Genomic DNA, 20705 nt, shown 5'->3' with positions numbered 1-20705 from the left:
CAGACGTGACAGAGTCTGGAGACGCCATGGAGAACGTTCTGCTGCCTGCAACATCCTCCAGCATGACCGGTTTGGTGGTGGGTCGGTCATGGTGTGGGGTTGCATTTCTTTGGGGGGGCCGCACAGCCCTCCATGTGCTCGCCAGAGGTAGCCTGACTGCCATTAGGTACCGAGATGAGATCCTCAGACCCCTTGTGAGACCATATGCTTGTGCGGTTGGCCCTGGGTTCCTCCTAATGCAAGACAATGCTAGACCTCATGTGGCTGGAGTGTGTCAGCAGTTCCTGCAAGAGGAAGGCATTGATGCTATGGACTGGCCCGCCCGTTCCCCAGAGCTGAATCCAATTGAGCACATCTGGGACATCATGTTTCGCTCCATCCACCAACGCCACGTTGCACCACAGACTGTCCAGGAGTTGGCGGACGCTTTAGTCCAGGTCTGGGAGGAGATCCCTCAGGAGACCATCCGCCACCTCATCAGGAGCATGCGCAGGCGTTGTAGGGAGGTCATACAGGCACGTGGAGGCCACACACACTACTGAGCCTCATTTTGACTTGTTTTAAGGACATTACATCAAAGTTGGATCAGCCTGTAGTGTGTTTTTCCACTTTAATTTTGAGTGTGACTCCAAACCCAGACCTCCATGGGTTGATAAATTGGATTTCCATTGATTATTTTTGTGTGATTTTGTTGTCAGCACATTCAACTATGTAAAGAAAAAAGTATTTTATAATATTATTTCATTCATTCAGATCTAGGATGTGTTGTTTAAGTGTTCCCTTTATTTTTTTGAGCAGTATATATTGCTTTCAATCAAAATAACATATCCGGGATCAGGGATGTGATTGGTCCGAGGCCTGGAGGACATGACTGTCTCGTTCTAATGATTTCACAAAGTTATGTGCTGTCCTGATGGTGTGGTTGGCAGTTAACTACTGCTGTATGTACCTTTTCTAGGAATATACTCTCCATACAGCCAATACACACCATTCACATACATTTATATTCCGGACTCTGACATTGTTCGTTCATATTATGTCTTAATTTGTTGTTATGTTTTTTACTTATGGATTATGTGTGTATTGTTATTGCATTGCTAAATATTACTGCAGTGTTGGAGCTAGAAACAAGCCTTCCACTGCTCTGGCGATAACATCTGCAGAACTGTGTACGCAAACAATAAACTTTGATCTGATCTGATTCAGTTACCTGGGAAAGAAGACGCTCTCTACCACATAGAAGTCCTGCATGAGGACGTCTCTCTCAGGCTTGGAGCTCAGGTTGCCCACCGTGTAGCCGATGCCCAGCTGGATGGCACCTTTCAGGGCAGAGGACGTGGTCTGGGGGAGAGGAGACAGACAGTAGGGGTTAGCGGACTGCAGCTCATTTATATGAATTGAGAAATCTTCTGATTTACTATCTCCATTAGTTCAGCTCTCAGAGGGGACTGTACTCCACAATGAAGAGACAAAACATTGACTCGCTCAACCATGCACACCAGAATACACATCATCTAATGTGCTAAAGACAGACAGACAGACAGACAGACAGACAGACAGACAGACAGACAGACAGACAGACAGACAGACAGACAGACAGACAGACAGACAGACAGACAGACAGACAGACAGACAGGTCTCAGTAGATCTCCATCAGGTTGGTTTTCAGTGAGACACACTGTGTCTGCTCTGCTGTGTCTTCATCTCTTCTCACATTAGTATAAGTGGAACAGGCGGCAGGTAGCCTAGTGGTTAAGAGCGTTGGGTCAGAAACCAAAAGGTTGCTGGTTCAAATCCCTGAGTCGACTAGGTGACACATGTGCCCTTGAGCAAGACACTTAACCCTATTTGTTCTCTAAGTCACACTCTGGATAAGAGTGTCTGTTAAATGACGTAAATGGAAACATACAGAATGCAGGCTTTCATGCTTCTCTGCTTTGCTTGCTCACAGCTGTAGCCTAATTATGCATACATTACCAGGTGAGCTTTCTTGTGCCAGTGTCTTGGCTTGGCTTGCTTGCTCTTGTGGGAGGTTGACTGCTGTGCTGTAAGGCATTTCAAGGCGCAGGTACTATATGTTATTACTATGTAATTGAATCAGGGGAGATGCTGCCTACCTTCTTGTAGGTGGTCTCTCCGGACGCATCCACTCCCCTGTGGCCCATCCTCTTAACCTGGCCTGGTAGACCTGAGACACCAGGCAGCTGTTGGCCAGAGAATGGAGCAGAATGATTAAGACACAGATTTAGATTTGTACTCACTTCTATGGGCTGAAAACACTAACACCATCTGATGCCTAGCTATGGGCCAGGTTTATCAAGCGTTTGCAGCGCCTGTGTGCACCTGTTCTTTCCAATAGGGAATAACACATAAAAGGAGGAATGAAAGGTAAACTGAATATCAATAGAAGAACAAGGACAAAGGGGTCAGTTTCATGTTTTTTTTAGCTTTGATTTCATTTGTCTTCTATTCCCGTGATAATTACAGGTGAAAACTCAACACAGGGGCTACCGCTTAGTAAATCTGGCACTATAAAGCCTTGTGATTGAACCGAGTCTCCCCTTTATGCCCATTTTTCTAACCCCTAACCCCTCCCAGATTACACAGACAAACTGACAGTGGGCACTTCTCATCACAGGGCAGAGTGTAAAATGGAAGGGGCTTATAACACAGCATATGACCAGGGCAGTACCTATGAAGATTCCCACACTGCCCGCGAGCATACTGAAGCCTCTATATGGAGTGTAGTAGTAGAGAGATCACACAGCATAAGGATTGAAGTGCAGGCAGGGGGATCAAAGTAGCAGGAGATGGTGTGTGTAGCAGAACACAGACAGCAGGAGGCGGGTTTAAACAGAGGGCATGTCAGTCAGCTGTATTTCACAGTCATTGGGGTAAATACAAGTAAAGGTGAGTACACTACCTCAGTGATGTGTGCTTTTCTAGCAGAAAAATCTGAAAGAGAGAGAAGAGAGAGAGAGAGAGAGAGAGAGAGAGAGAGAGACAGAAAGAGAGAGAGAGCATTAGACCTATGAGGGATTCCATTAGTTCACTTAATCAGTGTTCGAAGGAACAAAGAGGAATCCCATAGGGTACACATTATGTAATAACAGTGTCAAATAACAATGGGGAGCAGGTAGTGGAAGGAGCGGTTACCAAATCAATATACCATCCATATTCTTCCTGGTAGTCTAGTCAGTACCATCTATCCCAGGTCTAGCATTTCATAAAGACATGTGATGTGAAAACAGAGCAACGTAAACAAAGGAATTGATCAGTGAGCTCTGCTGTCCTGTTCTCTTCAGCCAGCCTCAAATAAATCCATAATTGTAACTCATTTCTCAACTCACTTAGCATAATGAAGGAGTAGACTAAGAGGAGTTTAGATAGCACACTGCTACTGGGATGAATGAACATCAGATGCCAGGGGGCTGTTTACATTAAGAGTCAAGACACTGACTGACTGACTGAGGCGTTTAAAACTGACCAATACTGTTATTTTAGGCTTGTCTATTTAAAATGATTAACACAGACAGTAAATATGCAATTGGAATGACCTATAAAAATACATTTTGAATGAGAATGTGTTATACACCAGTCGTGCAAAGGGAGTAGGCTATGTGATGACAGGAGGTTGTGAAGGGGAGAAGCTGCATGTGTTCTTATTACGCTACAGGTGTTCTTATTACTCTACAGGTGCTCTTATTACGCTACAGGTGCTCTTATTACGCTACAGGTGCTCTTATTACGCTACAGGTGTTCTTATTACGCTACAGGTGCTCTTATTACGCTACAGGTGCACTTATTACTCTACAGGTGCTCTTATTACGCTACAGGTGCTCTTATTACGCTACAGGTGCTCTTATTACTCTACAGGTGCTCTTATTACGCTACAGGTGCTCTTATTACGCTACAGGTGCTCTTATTATGCTACAGGTGTTCGTATTACGCTACAGGTGTTCGTATTACGCTACAGGTGCTCTTATTACGCTACAGGAGCTCTTATTACTCTACAGGAGCTCTTATTACTCTACAGGAGCTCTTATTACGCTAAAGGTGTTCTTATTACTCTACAGGAGCTCTTATTACGCTACAGGTGTTCTTATTACTCTACAGGTGCTCTTATTACGCTACAGGTGCTCTTATTACGCTACAGGTGCTCTTATTACGCTACAGGTGTTCTTATTACTCTACAGGTGCTCTTATTACGCTACAGGTGTTCTTATTACGCTACAGGTGCTCTTATTACGCTACAGGTGCTCTTATTACGCTACAGGTGCTCTTATTACGCTACAGGTGCTCTTATTACGCTACAGGTGTTCTTATTACGCTACAGGTGCTCTTATTACGCTACAGGTGCTCTTATTACGCTACAGGTGCTCTTATTACTCTACAGGTGCTCTTATTACGCTACAGGTATTCTTATTCGCTGAAAAAGCTTGAACACCACTGGTCTTGTCAGTAAACCATGTCGATAACATGGCAGAACCAGTTAGGACCATCACCATATACAGGGCATTCGGAAAGTATTCAGACCCTTTCCCTTTTTCCACAGTTTGTTACGTTAGCCTTATTCTAAAGTGGAGTCAATCTTTTTTATTCTCATCAATCTACACACAAATCCCCATAATGCCAAATCAAAAACATTTTATCAAATGTATAAAAAAATGTTTACATAAGAATTCAGACCCTTTGCGATGAGACTCAAAATTGAGCTCAGGTGCATCCTGTTTCCATTAATAATCCTTAAAAAGTTTCTACAACTTGGAGTCTACCTGTGGTAAATTCAATTGATTGGACATGATTTCGAAAGGCACAATCCTGTCAATACACACCTATCTATACAAGGTCCAACAGTTGACAGTGCATGTCAGAGCAAAAACCAAGTCATGAGGTGTCTAAGGAATTGTCCATAGAGCTCCGAGACAGGATTGTGTCGATGCACAGATCTATGGAAGGGTAGTAGAACATTTCTGCAGCATTTAAGGTCCCCAAGAACACTGTGGCCTCCATCATTCAAGTTTGGAACCAGCAACTCTTCCTAAAGCTGTCGGCCTGGCCAAACTGAGCAATCAGGGAGAAGGCCCTTGGTCAGGGAGGTGATCAAGAACCCGATGTTCACTATGACAGAGCTTCAGAGTTCCTCTGTGGAGATGGGAGAACCTTTCCAGAAGGACAACCATCTCTGCAACACTCCACCAATTTGGCCTTTACTGTAGAGTGGCCAGACGGAAGCAACTCCTCAGTAAAAGGCACATGACAGCCCGCTTAATGTTTGCCAAAAGGCACCTGAAGGACTCCGAGACCTTGAGCAACATGATTCTCTGGTCTGATGAAACCAAGATTGAACTCTTTGGCCTGAATGCCAAGCGGCATGTCTGGAGGAAACCTGGCACCATCCCTACGGTGAAGCACGGTGGTGGCAGCATCATGCTGTGGGGATGTTTTTCAGTGGCAGGAACTGGAAGACTAGTTAGGGTTGAGGGAAAGATGAACGGAGCAAAGTACAGAGAGATCCTTGATGAAAACCTGCTGCAGAGTGCTCAGAACCCCAACAGGACAACAACCCTAAGCACACAGCCAAGACAACGCAGGAATGGCTTCGGGACAAGTCTCTGAACGTCCTTGAGTGGCCCAGCCAGAGCCCGGACTTGAACCTGATCGAACATCTTTGGAGAGACCTGAAATCAGCTGCAGCGACGCTCCCCATCCAACCTGACAGAGCTTGAGAGGATCTGCAGAGAAGAAAAGAAGACTCAAGGCTGTAATCGCTGCCAAAGGTGCTTCAACAAAGTACTGAGTAAAGGTCTGAATACTTATGTAAATGTGATAAATATTATTCAATTATTTTTTTACATTTCTAGTACCCGTTTTTGCTTTGTCATTATGAGGTATTGTGTGAAGATTTATGAGAAAAAAAACAACAATTTAATCAATTTTAGAATCAGGCTATAATGTAACAAAATGTGGAAAAAGTCAAGGGGTCTGAATACTTTTCGAATGCACTGTAGTACAGCCACCAAACCTGTACAGGGAGAATACGCAAATATAGAATACTCATCACAATAAATACCAACCACTCCTGGGAAGTACTAAGCAGACCAGGTAATATGCTCACTTGTTTACCACACAAAGCCTCTAGCAGCAAGTCCCTTAGTAGTGGATGACGGAGGGATTCATGGGACAAAGGCATTTTGAAGTTGTCCCGTCCCCCCTCTCTCTCCCTCCCTCCCTCCCCCTCTCTCTCTCCCTCCCTCCCTCTCCTCTCTCTCTCTCCCCCTCCCCCCTCTCTCCCCCTCCCTCCCTCCCTCCCCCTCCTCTCCCTCCCTCCCTCCCTCCCTCCCGCTCTCTCTCCCTCCCCCTCTCCCCCCCCCCAATCCCTCTCTCTCTCTCCCCCTCCTCTCCCTCCCTCCCCCCTCCCCTCTCTCTCATTTCCATGTGCGTCAGTCACCTGCCTCAGGGTGACTCCCTCAGGGCCCCCTGGCCATCAACTAAATTAGTTCTCTCTCGTTCCTCCGCATTTCCACAGACCAGGGGAAAATGAACAAGCTTACTGCGTGTGATAGTTCAGCTTCTTCTTACCGGCGTACCTCTCCCTATCACACACTTCAACTGATACATTTATATACGATACATTTATATACACCTGTTCTTGCTATGGGTTTGCAGTATGGAGAATTTATATGGTAAATTGTAGACACTTAACATCTCATTCACATCTAATGTGTTAGTGACAATTATTCCTCTAGAACACCTGGCCCTTCTCTCTCAGACGTCAATGGAAGATGGCTGTATTGTACTTTAGTGCCGGCTGTTGGCTTTCTCATGCAATCATCCTCACAAACAAAGCCAAATCATCCCAGACGCGACTGCACACGCTCCCCTTCTCCACTCCCCATTCCCTGGTTTCCATGGCTCCCCAATTGAGGTCAACTAGCTTTTTATGAGTATGCACGTGTGGCTTTTTATGAGTATTCACGTGTGCCTGGAATCAACAGACACATGCTGCCTTCGTTCCAAATCAAATCAATTTTTATTTGTCACATGCGCCGAATACTACAGGTGTAGACCTTACCGTGAAATGCTGAATACTACAGGTGTAGACCTTACCGTGAAATGCTTACTTACAAGCCCTTAACCAACAGTGCAGTTCAATAAATAAAGTCAAAATAAAAAGTAACACACTAAAATCAGGGCATTTGTCTTGAACACAGGAGCAAACAGAGATCATAGCCAATCCAGACTAAACAAAGACAAAACAATAAACAAAATGACCATGTCCTGTATCAATAAAGAGGATAGTGTACAGCCAAACCAGACATAATACTGTGACCTCGCCTCACTTTGTCCGTGTGTTACTGCGAAACCTCGCTATATAAGCCAAACTGGGATATTTTTAGATGCTGCTATGATTGAAACAACTGGATTGAGTGCATCTGCATCATATGTTCTGAGAGCTGATTATCCATGTGTCAGTCTGACCTAGTTCAGATCAATGGGATCGGTCCCCAGAGATGGTTAAAGACTGTCGGCTCCGTCTCGCAGGCTGCTGTAACAATTGATTGGGTTGATTTTCTTCAGAACAATCTAGACAAGCCTGTTTTGTTTATTGGGTCTTAAGAGCGCACCTGGAATGACATTCTGGCTCTGAAATGAATGAATGGAGAGAATAACTCAATAAAAAGTTTAACACAAAGAAAGATACTTACAGTTTTTCCCCAATTGTTTACACACAAAAATTGGAACTTGAAACCTGAAACTCATGTACCAAATCCCTAAACCAAGTCTGACAGATTGCAAGCACAATTCCTGCTTTACACCCCGTTTTAAATTCTATATACACTCTTTGCAAAACACTACACACAGTTCTCTACATTAGGCAAAACATTCAAAAATAAAATCTCTTAAGTCCCTTTGGAAAGCAACGATAATCACAATGCCAAGCTCTATACACCAATTGGCAACACCCACTCCTCACAGGTGTAAACACTAGTTGCTGAATTGTTCACTTAGAAATCAGAGTTTAGCACTATAAAAGGCCACAGATGAGTTCTCCTGTTTTGGAGGAAAATGGAAGTCAATGGTGAAGCAAGAGTTAGAGGTGAAGGAGTGAGAGGAAGAGGAGGATGGGGAAGGACAGTTGTCTCAAATGAGATCAGGGCCACATTGGTGGACCATGTGCTCAACCATGGATGGAGTATGAGGGAGGCTGGGCAGAGTTCAGCCCAACCTGAGCAGCTACACGGTTGCATCTATCATCTGTACATTCAGAAATGACAACCGGTAAGTTACCTACCATCTACACTATGCTCTTTATGTATGTATACTGTAGTATACTGCAGTCCGACATATCAGTAGGCCTATGTTACTCAGTGATTGTTGGTCAATGTTACAGTAATGTCATTTCATATTGAAAGAAAATAGATTATTTTAGCTTACTGTAACCAATCATATCATATTTGTGGATCTTCTGCAGAACTGAGAGACGGCCAGGCCATGGTGGAAGACCCCGTTCACAACAGAACAGAGAGACGACCAGGCCGTGGTGGAAGACCCCGTTCACACCAGAACAGAGAGACGACCAGGCCGTGGTGGAAGACCCCGTTCACACCAGAACAGAGAGACGACCAGGCCGTGGTGGAAGACCCCGTTCACACCAGAACAGAGAGACGACCAGGCCGTGGTGGAAGACCCCGTTCACACCAGAACTGAGAGACGACCAGGCCATGGTGGAAGACCCCGTTCACACCAGAACAGAGAGACGACCAGGCCGTGGTGGAAGACCCCGTTCACACCAGAACAGAGAGACGACCAGGCCATGGTGGAAGACCCCGTTCACACCAGAACAGAGAGACGACCAGGCCGTGGTGGAAGACCCCGTTCACACCAGAACAGAGAGACGACCAGGCCATGGTGGAAGACACCGTTCACACCAGAACTGAGAGACGACCAGGCCGTGGTGGAAGACCCCGTTCACACCAGAACAGAGAGACGACCAGGCCGTGGTGGAAGACCCCGTTCACACCAGAACTGAGAGACGACCAGGCCATGGTGGAAGACCCCGTTCACACCAGAACAGAGAGACGACCAGGCCGTGGTGGAAGACCCCGTTCACACCAGAACAGAGAGACGACCAGGCCATGGTGGAAGACACCGTTCACACCAGAACTGAGAGACGACCAGGCCAAGGTGGAAGACCCCGTTCACACCAGAACTGAGAGACGACCAGGCCGTGGTGGAAGACCCCGTTCACACCAGAACAGAGAGACGACCAGGCCGTGGTGGAAGACCCCGTTCACACCAGAACAGAGAGACGACCAGGCCATGGTGGAAGACACCGTTCACACCAGAACAGAGAGACGACCAGGCCGTGGTGGAAGACCCCGTTCACACCAGAACAGAGAGACGACCAGGCCGTGGTGGAAGACCCCGTTCACACCAGAACTGAGAGACGACCAGGCCGTGGTGGAAGACCCCGTTCACACCAGAACAGAGAGACGACCAGGCCGTGGTGGAAGACACCGTTCACACCAGAACAGAGAGACGACCAGGCCGTGGTGGAAGACCCCGTTCACACCAGAACAGAGAGACGACCAGGCCGTGGTGGAAGACCCTGTTCACACCAGAACTGAGAGACGACCAGGCCATGGTGGAAGACCCCGTTCACACCAGAACTGAGAGACGACCAGGCCATGGTGGAAGACACCGTTCACACCAGAACTGAGAGACGACCAGGCCATGGTGGAAGACCCCGTTCACACCAGAACAGGATACTGCTATTGTGAACATGGTGGTGTCAAACAATACCGTTAGACTACGAGAAATTTAGAACAGCATAGTTGCAGACAACACTATATTCAATAACATTCACCAGCTGGGCTTGTCTACATTGGACTGTGTCTTACAGCACAACCGAATCCAGATGAAACAGGTCTACAGGGTGCCATTTGAGCGAAACTCAGAGAGGGTTAAAGAACAGCGCTATGAATATGTGCAAGTAAGTACTATACTGTGAATTTACTATCATATCAGCACTGTATAGACACATTACAGTACTGTGATCCAGTGTATTGTGCCTCACCATATTGACTGCTCTAGGTCTACTAGGTCTATGTCACATATTGTCTTGTTGTCTGTTTCAGAGTCTTGGAGCAGGATGCTGCTGTAATTCAGCACGTTTATATTTACATTGATGAGGCTGGCTTCAACCTAGCTAAAAGACAGGGACGGAACATTATTGGCCACCGTGTGAATGTCTCTGGACAGCGTGGAGGGAATATCACCATGTGTTCAGCCGTCAGACAGCAAGGCGTCCTCCATCACCATGGCAACCTTGGTTTACAACATGTTTACAACACCGCCCTTCTCATCACATTCCTGGACACACGACATGGCATCCTCCTTCCAGCCGAGCAGAGGGCTGGACCAGAGCAGCCCAGGTATGTTGTCATCTGGGACAACGTGAGTTTCCACCGGGCTGCTCTGGTCCGCAACTGGTTCATTGACCACCCAGAATTTATTGTTCTATAACTCCCACCATATTCCTCATTCCTAAACCCAATTGAAGAGTTTTTTTCCCCGGCATGGCAATGGAAGGTGTATGACCGCCATCCCCTCACACGCCTGCCTCTTCTCCAGGCAATGGAGGATGCATGTGGCGAAGTTGATGTGGGGGGCTTTCGGTGGCTGGATCCGTCACTCCAGAAGATTCTTTCCCCGCTGTTTAGCCAAGGAGAACATGGCTTGTGATGTAGATGAGGTGCTGTGGCCAGACCAAAATAGGAGGCAGGATGTCTTTTCTCTTACATTTTGCATGTGTTTTTGTGTTTAGAGTTTGGAAAGAATGAGCCACTTTCATTTTTGTATAGAAAACCCTTTATCTGACTGAATGTTTTTCTCCTGTTGGGTTTGGAAAGTGTTACATGCGTTCAGGAACAAGTGTTAAAAAATACTGCATTTTGGAAATAAATGACAATGTTTTTGTTACTGTATTGCATTTGTGTGTGTTTATTTATGTATATTTGAGTAGGTATACAATACTGTAACAATCTTTTACAACCAGCTACAGTGTAACACTGAAAATGCAAAAGTCATACACCTACTGATGGGATATTCATAGTAGTGTTTTGTGTTGAGCACATCAGTGTGTTGTTGGTTGGTAGACAGATCTATTCATAGTAGTGTTTTGTGTTGAGCACATCAGTGTGTTGTTGGTTGGTAGACAGATCTATTCATAGTAGTGTTTTGTGTTGAGCACATCAGTGTGTTGTTGGTTGGTAGACAGATCTATTCATAGTAGTGTTTTGTGTTGAGCACATCAGTGTGTTGTTGGTTGGTAGACAGATCTATTCATAGTAGTGTTTAGTGTTGAGCACATCAGTGTGTTGTTGGTTGGTAGACAGATCTATTCATAGTAGTGTTTAGTGTTGAGCACATCAGTGTGTTGTTGGTTGGTAGACAGATCTATTCATAGTAGTGTTTAGTGTTGAGCACATCAGTGTGTTGTTGGTTGGTAGACAGATCTATTCATAGTAGTGTTTTGTGTTGAGCACATCAGTGTGTTGTTGGTTGGTAGACAGATCTATTCATAGTAGTGTTTAGTGTTGAGCACATCAGTGTGTTGTTGGTTGGTAGACAGATCTATTCATATGACGTGTGTGTGTCATTTTGATGCAAAAAAAATATTGGAAAGAGAAAACAGTTTTGAATGCAGTGCAGTTTTGTGTTTAGAGTTTTGGGAAAATGGGCCAAAGATTCAGCAAACGTGTGTAAACAATTGTGGAAAACTGTAACTAAAACTGCCTAGACTCAAAATATACCACTGATCAAATACACCAAGTGTGTGTGTGTGTGTGGGGGGGGTCAATGTAAATTGTCCGGTGGTGATTTTTATGAATTGTTCAGCAGTCTAATGGCTTGGGGGTAGAAGCTGTTGAGGAGCCTTTTGGTCCTAGACTTGGTGCTCCGGTACCGCTTGCCATGCGGTAGCAGAGAAAACAGTCACTTGGGTGACTGGAGTCTCTTCAAATTTTATGGGCTTTCCTCTGACACTGCCTATTATATAGGTCCTGGATGGCAGGAAGCTTGGCCCCAGTGATGTAGTGGGCCATTCGCACTACCTTCTATAGCGCCTTACGGTCAGATGACGAGCAGTTGTCATACCAAGCGGTGATGCAACCGGTCAGGATGCTCTCGATGGTGCAGCTGTAGAACCTTTTGAGGATCTGGGGGCCCATGCCAAATCTTTTCAGTCATCTGAGGGGGAAAAGGTTTTGTCATGCCCTCTTCACAACTTTCTGGGTATGTTTGGACCATGATAGTTTGTTGGTGATGTGGACACCAAGGAACTTGAAACTCTCGACCCGCTCCACTACAGCCCCGTCGATGTTAATGGGGGCCTGTTCGGCCCGCCTTTTCCTGTCGTCCATGATCAGCTCCTTTGTCTTGCTCAAATTAAGGGAAAAGTTGTTGTCCTGGCACCCCACGGCCAGTTCTCTGACATCCTCCCTATAGGCCGTCTCGTTGTCAGTGATCAGACACTGTTGTGTCGTCAGCAAACTTAATGATGGTGTGGGAGTCGTGTTTGGCTATGCAGTCGAGGGTGAACAGGGAATAGAGGAGGGGACTAAGTACACACCCCTGAGGGGCCCCAGTGTTAAGGATCAGCGTGGCAGACATATTGTTGCCTACTCTTACCACCTGGGGGCGTCCCGTCAGGATGTCTAGGATCCAGTTGCAGAGGGAGGTGTTTAGTTACAGAGTCCTTAGCTTAGTGATGAGCTTTGAGGGCACTATGGTGTTGAACACTGAGCTGTAGTCGATGAACAGCATTCTCACATAGGTGTTTCTTTTGTCCAGGTGAGAAAGGGCGGTGTGGAGTGCGATTGAGATTGCGTCATCTGTGGATCTGTTGGGGCGGTATGCGAATTGAAGTGGGTCTAGGGTATCCGGGAGGATGCTGTTGATGTGAGCCTTTCAAAGCACTTCATGGCTACCGACGTGTGTGCCACTGATTGTTTAATGAGTAAGCGAAACGATGTGCCTTTAACCTGTTGGGTCTAGGGGGCAGCATTTGCACGTCTGGATAAAAAAAATGTACCCGATTTAATCTGGTTACTAATCCTACCCAGTAACTAGAATATGCATATACTTATTATATATGGATAGAAAACACTCTAAAGTTTCCAAAACTGTTTGAATGGTGTCTGTGAGTATAACAGAACTCATTTGGCAGGCAAAACCCTGAGACATTTTCTGACAGGAAGTGGATACCTGATGTGTTGTATTGACTTTAAAGCTATCCCATTGAAAGACACAGGGGTTTAGGAATATTTTGGCACTTCCTATTGCTTCCACTAGATGTCACCAGCCTTTACAAAGTGTTTTGAGTCTTCTGGAGGGAGATCTGACCGAACAAGAGCCATGGAACGGTGATGTCCCATTAGACACCTGGCGCTACTTCATGTTGGGTACCCTCGTTCCAATACGTTATAAAAGGCTATGCATTCGTCCACCTTGAATATTATTCATGTTCTGGTTAAAAAAGGCCCTAATGATTTATGCTATACAACGTTTGACATGTTTGAACGAACGGAAATATATTTTTTCCCCTCGTTCATGACGAGAAGTCCGGCTGGCTTACATCATGTGCTAACGAGACGGAGATTTTTGGACATAAATGATGAGCTTTTTTGAACAAAACTACATTCGTTATGGACCTGTGATACCTGGAAGTGACATCTGATGAAGAGAATCAAAGGTAATGGATTATTTACATAGTATTTTCGATTTTAGATCTCCCCAACATGACGTCTAGTCTGTATCGCACACGTATTTTTCTGGGCACAGTGCTCAGATTATTGCAAAGTGTGATTTCCCAGTAAGGTTATTTTTAAATCTGGCAAGTTGATTGCGTTCAAAAGATGTAAATCTATAATTCTTTAAATGACAATATAATATTTTAACAATGTTTTCTAATTTTAATTATTTAATTTCTGACGCTGACTTGACTGCCGGTTATTGGAGGGAAACGATTTCCTCAACATCAATGCCATAGTAAAACGCTGTTTTTGTATATAAATATGAACTTGATAGAACTAAAAATGCATGCATTGTCTAACATAATGTCCTAGGAGTGTCATCTGATGGAGATTGTAAAAGGTTAGTGTATCATTTTAGCTGGTTTTATGGTTTTGGTGACCCTGTCTTTGACTTGACAAAACATTACACACAACTCTTGTAAATGTACTGTCCTAACATACTCTAAATTTATGCTTTCGCCGTAAAACCTTTTTGAAATCGTAAAACGTGGTTAGATTAAGGAGATGTTTATCTTTCAAATGGTGTAACATAGTTGTATTTTTGAAAAATTTGAATTTTGACATTTATTTGGATTCAAATTTGCCGCTCTTGAAATGCACCTGCTGTTGATGGAGTGCACCACAGGTGGCACGCTAGCGTCCCACCTAGCCCCAAGAGGTTAAGGCAGCAGAGAAATGTCACACACAAAATGTAGATTTTCTGCTTGTGTTTCCAGTGTAAGTAGGACTATATTTTTCTTATTAATATGTGCCTTTCGGTTAGGCCAAAACAATAGCAAGGCAACAGAAATAAGTTTGGAGAAGAACTAGGACTGTATGTTGTTGAGTATTGAATCTATGGAAGGCAATGGGCCAGCGCAAACGCCTAATTAGTCTCTTTCTAAATTATAAGTCACCCACTCCTTCCCTCCTTCTTTGTTTTTGGCTTCGGCCCAAGTCGGGTTGGAAAGTTGCTGCAGTGAGGTAATTGACTCTGTCTGCTCCAGTGGGACCAAGTTGTCAGATTTCACCCATTCCTCCCCAACCAGGACTATTGAGTGACCACACTCATGATAAAGGCACCCTCAAATTTACTAATGCTAAGCCTTTTAAAGGCTTAACACATTCCTGGCCATTACAGGACCTGGCAGGGTATTACCCTGTATTACCCACACACCAACAGAAGGCATACCAGTAACCCACAGACAGAGCATTAAAACATCTAAAATTGGCAAACCACACCACAGCTTAAAACCGCCAAACGCGATTCATTCTAGCATTGAAATGGTAGTCTAGACAACATAACCACAGTGAAAGAAAATATGCAGTGTATAGCTGACAGTCAGTGGATACAGCGTGTGCTGAGGGGCAGAAATGCTTTTCATGAAGCCAATGGATGCTCCATTTCGATCAATAGTGGGTCTGAGTTAATAAAAAGTATCAGTCATTCAATTCAGCTGGCTAGAACATCCCATTGAGACGTGTGGGTGTCTGCCAGAACAGTCATCTTAATGGAGCCCAGCCTTTTGAAAGCAATAGCATTTATAGCTCAGGGTGGCAGGGTAGCCTAGTGGTTAGAGCGTTGGACTAGTAACCGAAAGGTTGCAAGTTCAAATCCCCAAGCTGACAAGGTACAAATCTGTCGTTCTGCTCCTGAACGTGGTGTAGTTACTGGCGAGTTACCGGCCCAGGGGTGAAACTGCTAAAGTGACCTGAATGATTCATCCTGCTCACCCATATATTACCTTTTTTTAGAAGCATATTGGCTTATGGTGTCTTCATTCCATAATAAAGCTTCAGAATAGACAGACACTAGTCTAGGCAACATGGTGACCCAGTCACAGTCCCTCTCAATGAGTAATACCACAGATAGAAGAACAATGAGACAGATATTTCACTCGATGCATAAATGTGAAGCATCAGCTTGGATTTTCAACTCACTACCAAATATGGTAGTGAAAGGAAGCCCTCTGGAACGAGATGGAGTTTGGCCGACATTCTGCAGATTTTGTCATTGATAAAACATTTGATCTCAATACAGTTTTCTGTTCCCAAAACAAGAATATGTTATGAACAGAGTGGACTAAGTTCACTAGACTTTACCTTTTGCAAAAGTTTTTTAAAAACAGCGTTGTTTAAGAGTGCAAACGCGAATGTAGTTATTGCAAACGCACACTTCACAGAGAAGGCGTTCCCTAACGGAAATATGCAGATACATGCGAGAACGCGCCAATAGGATCTCGCTAGCTTGTGCTGGGCTCTGCCCACCTCCTTGCTTGTTCTGCCCACTCTGAATAATTTGTTCCCATTGGAAACAAAAGGCGGTGGTCTACAGTGCATTTGGAAAGTATTTAGACTCCTTGACTTTTTCACGTTGTTACGTTACAGCCTTATTCTAAAATTGATTAAATAGTTTTTTTCCCCCCTCATCAAAGTACACACAACATCTCATAAAGACAAAGTAAAAACTGGTTTATTGAAATTTTTGCAAATGTATTAAAAATTTAAAACAGAAATATAATGTTTACATAAGTATTCAGACCCTTTACTCAGTACTTTGTTGAAGCAACTTTGGCAGCATTTACAGTCTCGACTCTTCTTGGGTATAACGCTACAAACTTGGCACACCTGTATTTGGGGAGTTTGTCCCATACTTCTCTGCAGATCCTCTCAAACTCTGTCCGGTTGGAAGGGGAGCGTTGCTGCACAGCTATTTTTAGGTCTCTCCAGAAATGTTTGTTCGGGTTCAAGTCCGGACTCTGGCTGGGCCACTCAAGGACATTCAGAGACTTGTCCCAAAGCCACTCCTGCGTTGTCTTGGCTGTGTGCTTAAGGTTGTTGTCCTGTTTGAAGGTGAACCTTCGCCTCAGTCTTAAGTCCTGAGTGCTCTGGAGCAGGTTTATCAAGGATCTCTCTGTACTTGGCTCCATTCATCTTTCCCTCAATTTGGACTAGTCTCCCAGTCCCTGCCGCTGAAAAACATCCCCACAGCATGATGCTGCCACCACCATGCTTCACCATAGAGATGGTGCCAGGTTTCCTCCAGACGTGACAGTTGGCATTCAGGCCAAAGAGTTCAATCTTGGTTTCATCAGAACAGAGAATCTTGTTTCTCATGGTCTGAGAGTCCTTTAAGTGCCTTTTGGCAAACTCCAAGCGGGGTGTCATACGCCTTTTACTGAGGAGTGGCTTCCGTCTGGCCGGTCATGATTGAGAGTCCCACAGGGTGGCGCACAATTGGCCCAGCGTCGTCCGGATTAGGGGAGGGTTTGGTCGGGGGCCTCATCACGCTCTGGCAACTCCTTGTGGCAGATCGGGGCCTGCAGGCAGACCTCGGTATTCAGTTGGATGGTGTTTCCTCCTACACATTGGTGCGGCTGGCTTCCGGGTTAAGCGGGCAGGTATTAAGAAGAACGGTTTGGTGGGTCATATTTCGGAGGACGCATGACTCGACCAGCGATGAGAAAAAAATTGAAATTGGTGAGAGAAAAAATTTGGTAAAAAAACAACAATAATAATAATAATAAATTGCAGAAACATCTCAAGGATGATCAATGGAAACAATTCACCTTAGCTCAATTTCGAGTCTCAAAGCAAAGGGTCTGAATACTTACGTAAATAATGTACTTCAGTTTTTTATACATTTGCAAACATATCTAAAAACCTGTTTCGCTTTGTCGCTTTATGGTGTGTTGATGAGGGAAAACATTAATTTAATCAATTTTAGAATAAGGCTGTAACGTAACAAAATGTGGAAAAAGGGAAGGGGTCTGAATACACTGGATCTTGGTTAAGTTATACAAATATTTGGTAATACTGTAATCCCCAATCTAGCCTAACTGTGCCAGGACATAGTAGTCTTGTCAGGACTGGTGAGTGTTGTTAACTTCAAAAGCAGAAAAATAACAATATACTGAAACTGAGGTTGGAACCTGCTGTATTGGCACCGACTACCATTGCAAACACAAAACTTTTGTGGTCTTTCCTATCCATGAAAGGCAATGGCTGCATGCTCATTACTGCTTCTCTAACTTCTCACATTTTTTAAAGACTGATCCATTGAGACCAGATGGAAAAAGTGCTTAATAAACTTCATATCAAATCCACAACTCAGCTATTCGCCTCAGGAAAAAGCAAAGCATTAAATGGTATCTTTATTAAAGCCATGTCCACTTTGCTGACTGCTGGGGTCTGATTGACAGCAGACTGATAGACTCAAAACCTCCACGGACCTTTGTGTGTCCTGACATGACCTGGAATGCAGAGTCATTTACAGTCACATCTTCATTCTAGGCTACTGTAAGATATACATGGGCAATTTTTACTTTCTCATAAATCATGCACTGATGTGGAAGACAAAAAATGATAAACAAGTAAGGAGAAGGGCTTGAAAAACGTCCAAAAGGACTAATTCAAGTTATAAAGGACTTGGAGCACTCAACTGAAAAAGCAAGAAGACATCAGCTTGACATCAAAACGTCAGTCACCTCTTCACATCCAGTACAATGGATTAAAGTGAGCTAAAATAAATCAATCTCTGCTTTTTTTTGTTGAGTGCTCTAACTTCTTTCTACCTTCAATTACCCCTTTTGGAAGTTTTTCTTGGTAAGCCCTTCTCATGATTTTTCTCATTGTTGTTGAGCACCCCTCCTTTCCTTTGTTTGATGAAGTGCGAAGCTCCACCTGAACTCCCAACACTCAAAACAAGTAAGGACTTGACACTCATGAAATGCAGCAGTAAAAGCCAGTCAGTGCTCTGCTTCTCTTCCTTCTACATGGCTCTAACCTAACCTCCTTATGGCTATAACACTGCCTGCCTGAGTGGAGCCCTGCTGTTTTAATGCTCTCTCCCATCGGTCTCAATGGGAATGATGGAGATGGACCCAGCATTACTCTGTCATTCACCCAGAAACCCTGCTCGGCTGGGACAGACTGTGGTTTGTTGAACATCATGCTCCAGCACACATCGATTGGTTTGTTGGGCTTCATCATAGCCAGTTTATCAGACCTAATGTTGTGACATTATGTGGTATTCTAAGGAATAGGACTCATCTGTTCCGAGACCTACAGTAGACAGGATATGAACATCTGCAGAGAACGTGTCAATATTGGAACAACTAAATATGTGAATCTGTCAGGAGGACGGGTGAACTGAGCACAAATCTAGATCATGTTGTAAAAATAAACCTTTATTTTAGGGGCTTTGGTTTACTTTCCCACACTGTCAAGTAGACAGAGGATTGTTTAACTAGTCCTATGAGCACCAATTCTTTGGCTGTGTGTGTAAGCATATCCTCCCTTAGGGAGATGTGTGCTTCTGCAGGGCCACCGGGAGCAGAGCTGCGTCCTGCTCCTTAGGCGGAGTTAAAAACAGCTCAGACCTCCAGGCAGAGAGGAGATGGGATCACACACACACACACACACACACACACAAACACACACACACACACACTTATGCAATTTCTGTTTTCATCACTTACTGGGTCCTTGGATCGGATCTGAGTGGTTATCCCTCACTGATCCCAAAAACTGCAGAGAGTTGTTGTGAGCAGCATGAAAGTCCTTTTAGGGTGAACTTAGGGGAGCATGGCAGTTAAAGAGGATGTGCAGTAGCTTGGTTCTGTTTCATTCAGTTTACACCATGAATAATCAGGGTGGTGATGGATGAGAGCAGCACATTTTCCTCTGGTGATTAAGAGCTTATGCTCTTGTTTACCTTGACCAGAGTCTGTCTGACACAGGAGCCATAGCGTAAACGCTGTATGGGCGCGACAGTAGCAATGCACACCTTCCCAAATTCCTGGGTTAGGCTGGTTAAAACAACAATATATAAAATATGCCATTTGGAGGACACTTTTCTCCAAAGTGACTTACAGTCACGCGTGCATACATTTTACGTACGGGTGGTCACGGGAATCAAACCCATTACCCTGGCGTTACAAGCACCATGCTCCACCAACTGAGCTACAAAGGACCTTATCTGGGCTCTGCAAGAGGCTGACCATAGATCGCTCAACTACAGCTTTATATGGAGGGACTACGGTTGAATAAGGAGCTAAAAACATGCCCTTCCATGTCAGAGACAAACTTGTGAAATGTGTGGCTAGGTACAGTCAGATAGTCTGACTGTACCAAGTCCTCCTGCATTCAGAGTCGGGGAAATGATATTTTGTTGTTGTTGGCACGATGCGTTGATAATGAAGGGGATGTGCTTTTTTACTGATACAGTGGTGAGGAGGTATCTACCGTGTCCGGAAGCGACATTAGCATACATTTTCTGGATTCAGGTTCACTCAAACATATTTTAAAAGCTTTGTTTTTACTATTGACAGTTACTGCTGATTTCGGGATTGTATATATCGATACGCTCTCCTTAAATATTTGTCATCTGATGTATTAATTTCATTCTGAATTGTTTAATCAAACTTCTCGCCACCAGCTACTGATATCATGGCATAAAAACTACAAGTTGAGTTAGAAATAGAATGGCCATGCATTGTTCCCGCAAGAAAGATATTACTTTTTCATTGTAAGCTCATTTGTGTGGTTGCTAGACAAACAGCGTTGCACTTCTGTTGTCATCTGATGAAAATTAAGCTAAACTCAGCAAAAAAAGAAACGTCCCTTTTTCAGGACCCTGTCTTTCAAAGATAATTCGTAAAAATCCAAATAACTTCACAGATCTTCATTGTAAAGGGTTTAAACACTGTTTCCCATGCTTGTTCAATGAACCATAAACAATTAATGGACATGCACCTGTGGAACGGTCGTTAAGACACTAACAGCTTACAGACAGTAGGCAATTAAGGTCATAGTTATGAAAACTTATGACACTAAAGAGGCCTTTTTACTGACTCTGAAAAACACCAAAAGAAAGATGCCCAGGGTCCCTGCTCATCTGCGTGA

General features: G+C 44.4%; 1 protein-coding gene across 2 annotated transcripts in view; it reads right to left on the bottom strand.

Moving 5' to 3' along the window:
- The window catches only part of LOC106573576 (phosphatidylinositol 4-phosphate 5-kinase type-1 gamma), a 73906-nt gene that overhangs the window by 35261 nt on the left and 17940 nt on the right, over nt 1-20705 (bottom strand). For both annotated transcript variants that reach the window (XM_014148728.2, XM_014148730.2), the window contains exons 2-4: nt 2924-2955; nt 2118-2204; nt 1211-1341 (exon numbers count right to left, since the gene is read on the bottom strand). In XM_014148728.2, coding sequence (XP_014004203.1) covers nt 1211-1341; nt 2118-2204; nt 2924-2955 — 250 coding nt within the window. The remainder of the gene's footprint in view (nt 1-1210; nt 1342-2117; nt 2205-2923; nt 2956-20705) is intronic.

The sequence above is a fragment of the Salmo salar genome, chromosome ssa16 (genome assembly GCF_905237065.1).
Source record: "Salmo salar chromosome ssa16, Ssal_v3.1, whole genome shotgun sequence".
Taxonomy (NCBI): Eukaryota; Metazoa; Chordata; class Actinopteri; order Salmoniformes; family Salmonidae; genus Salmo; species Salmo salar.
Note: the sequence above shows the minus strand (reverse complement) of the source record. Positions and strands in the feature narration are given on the sequence as shown.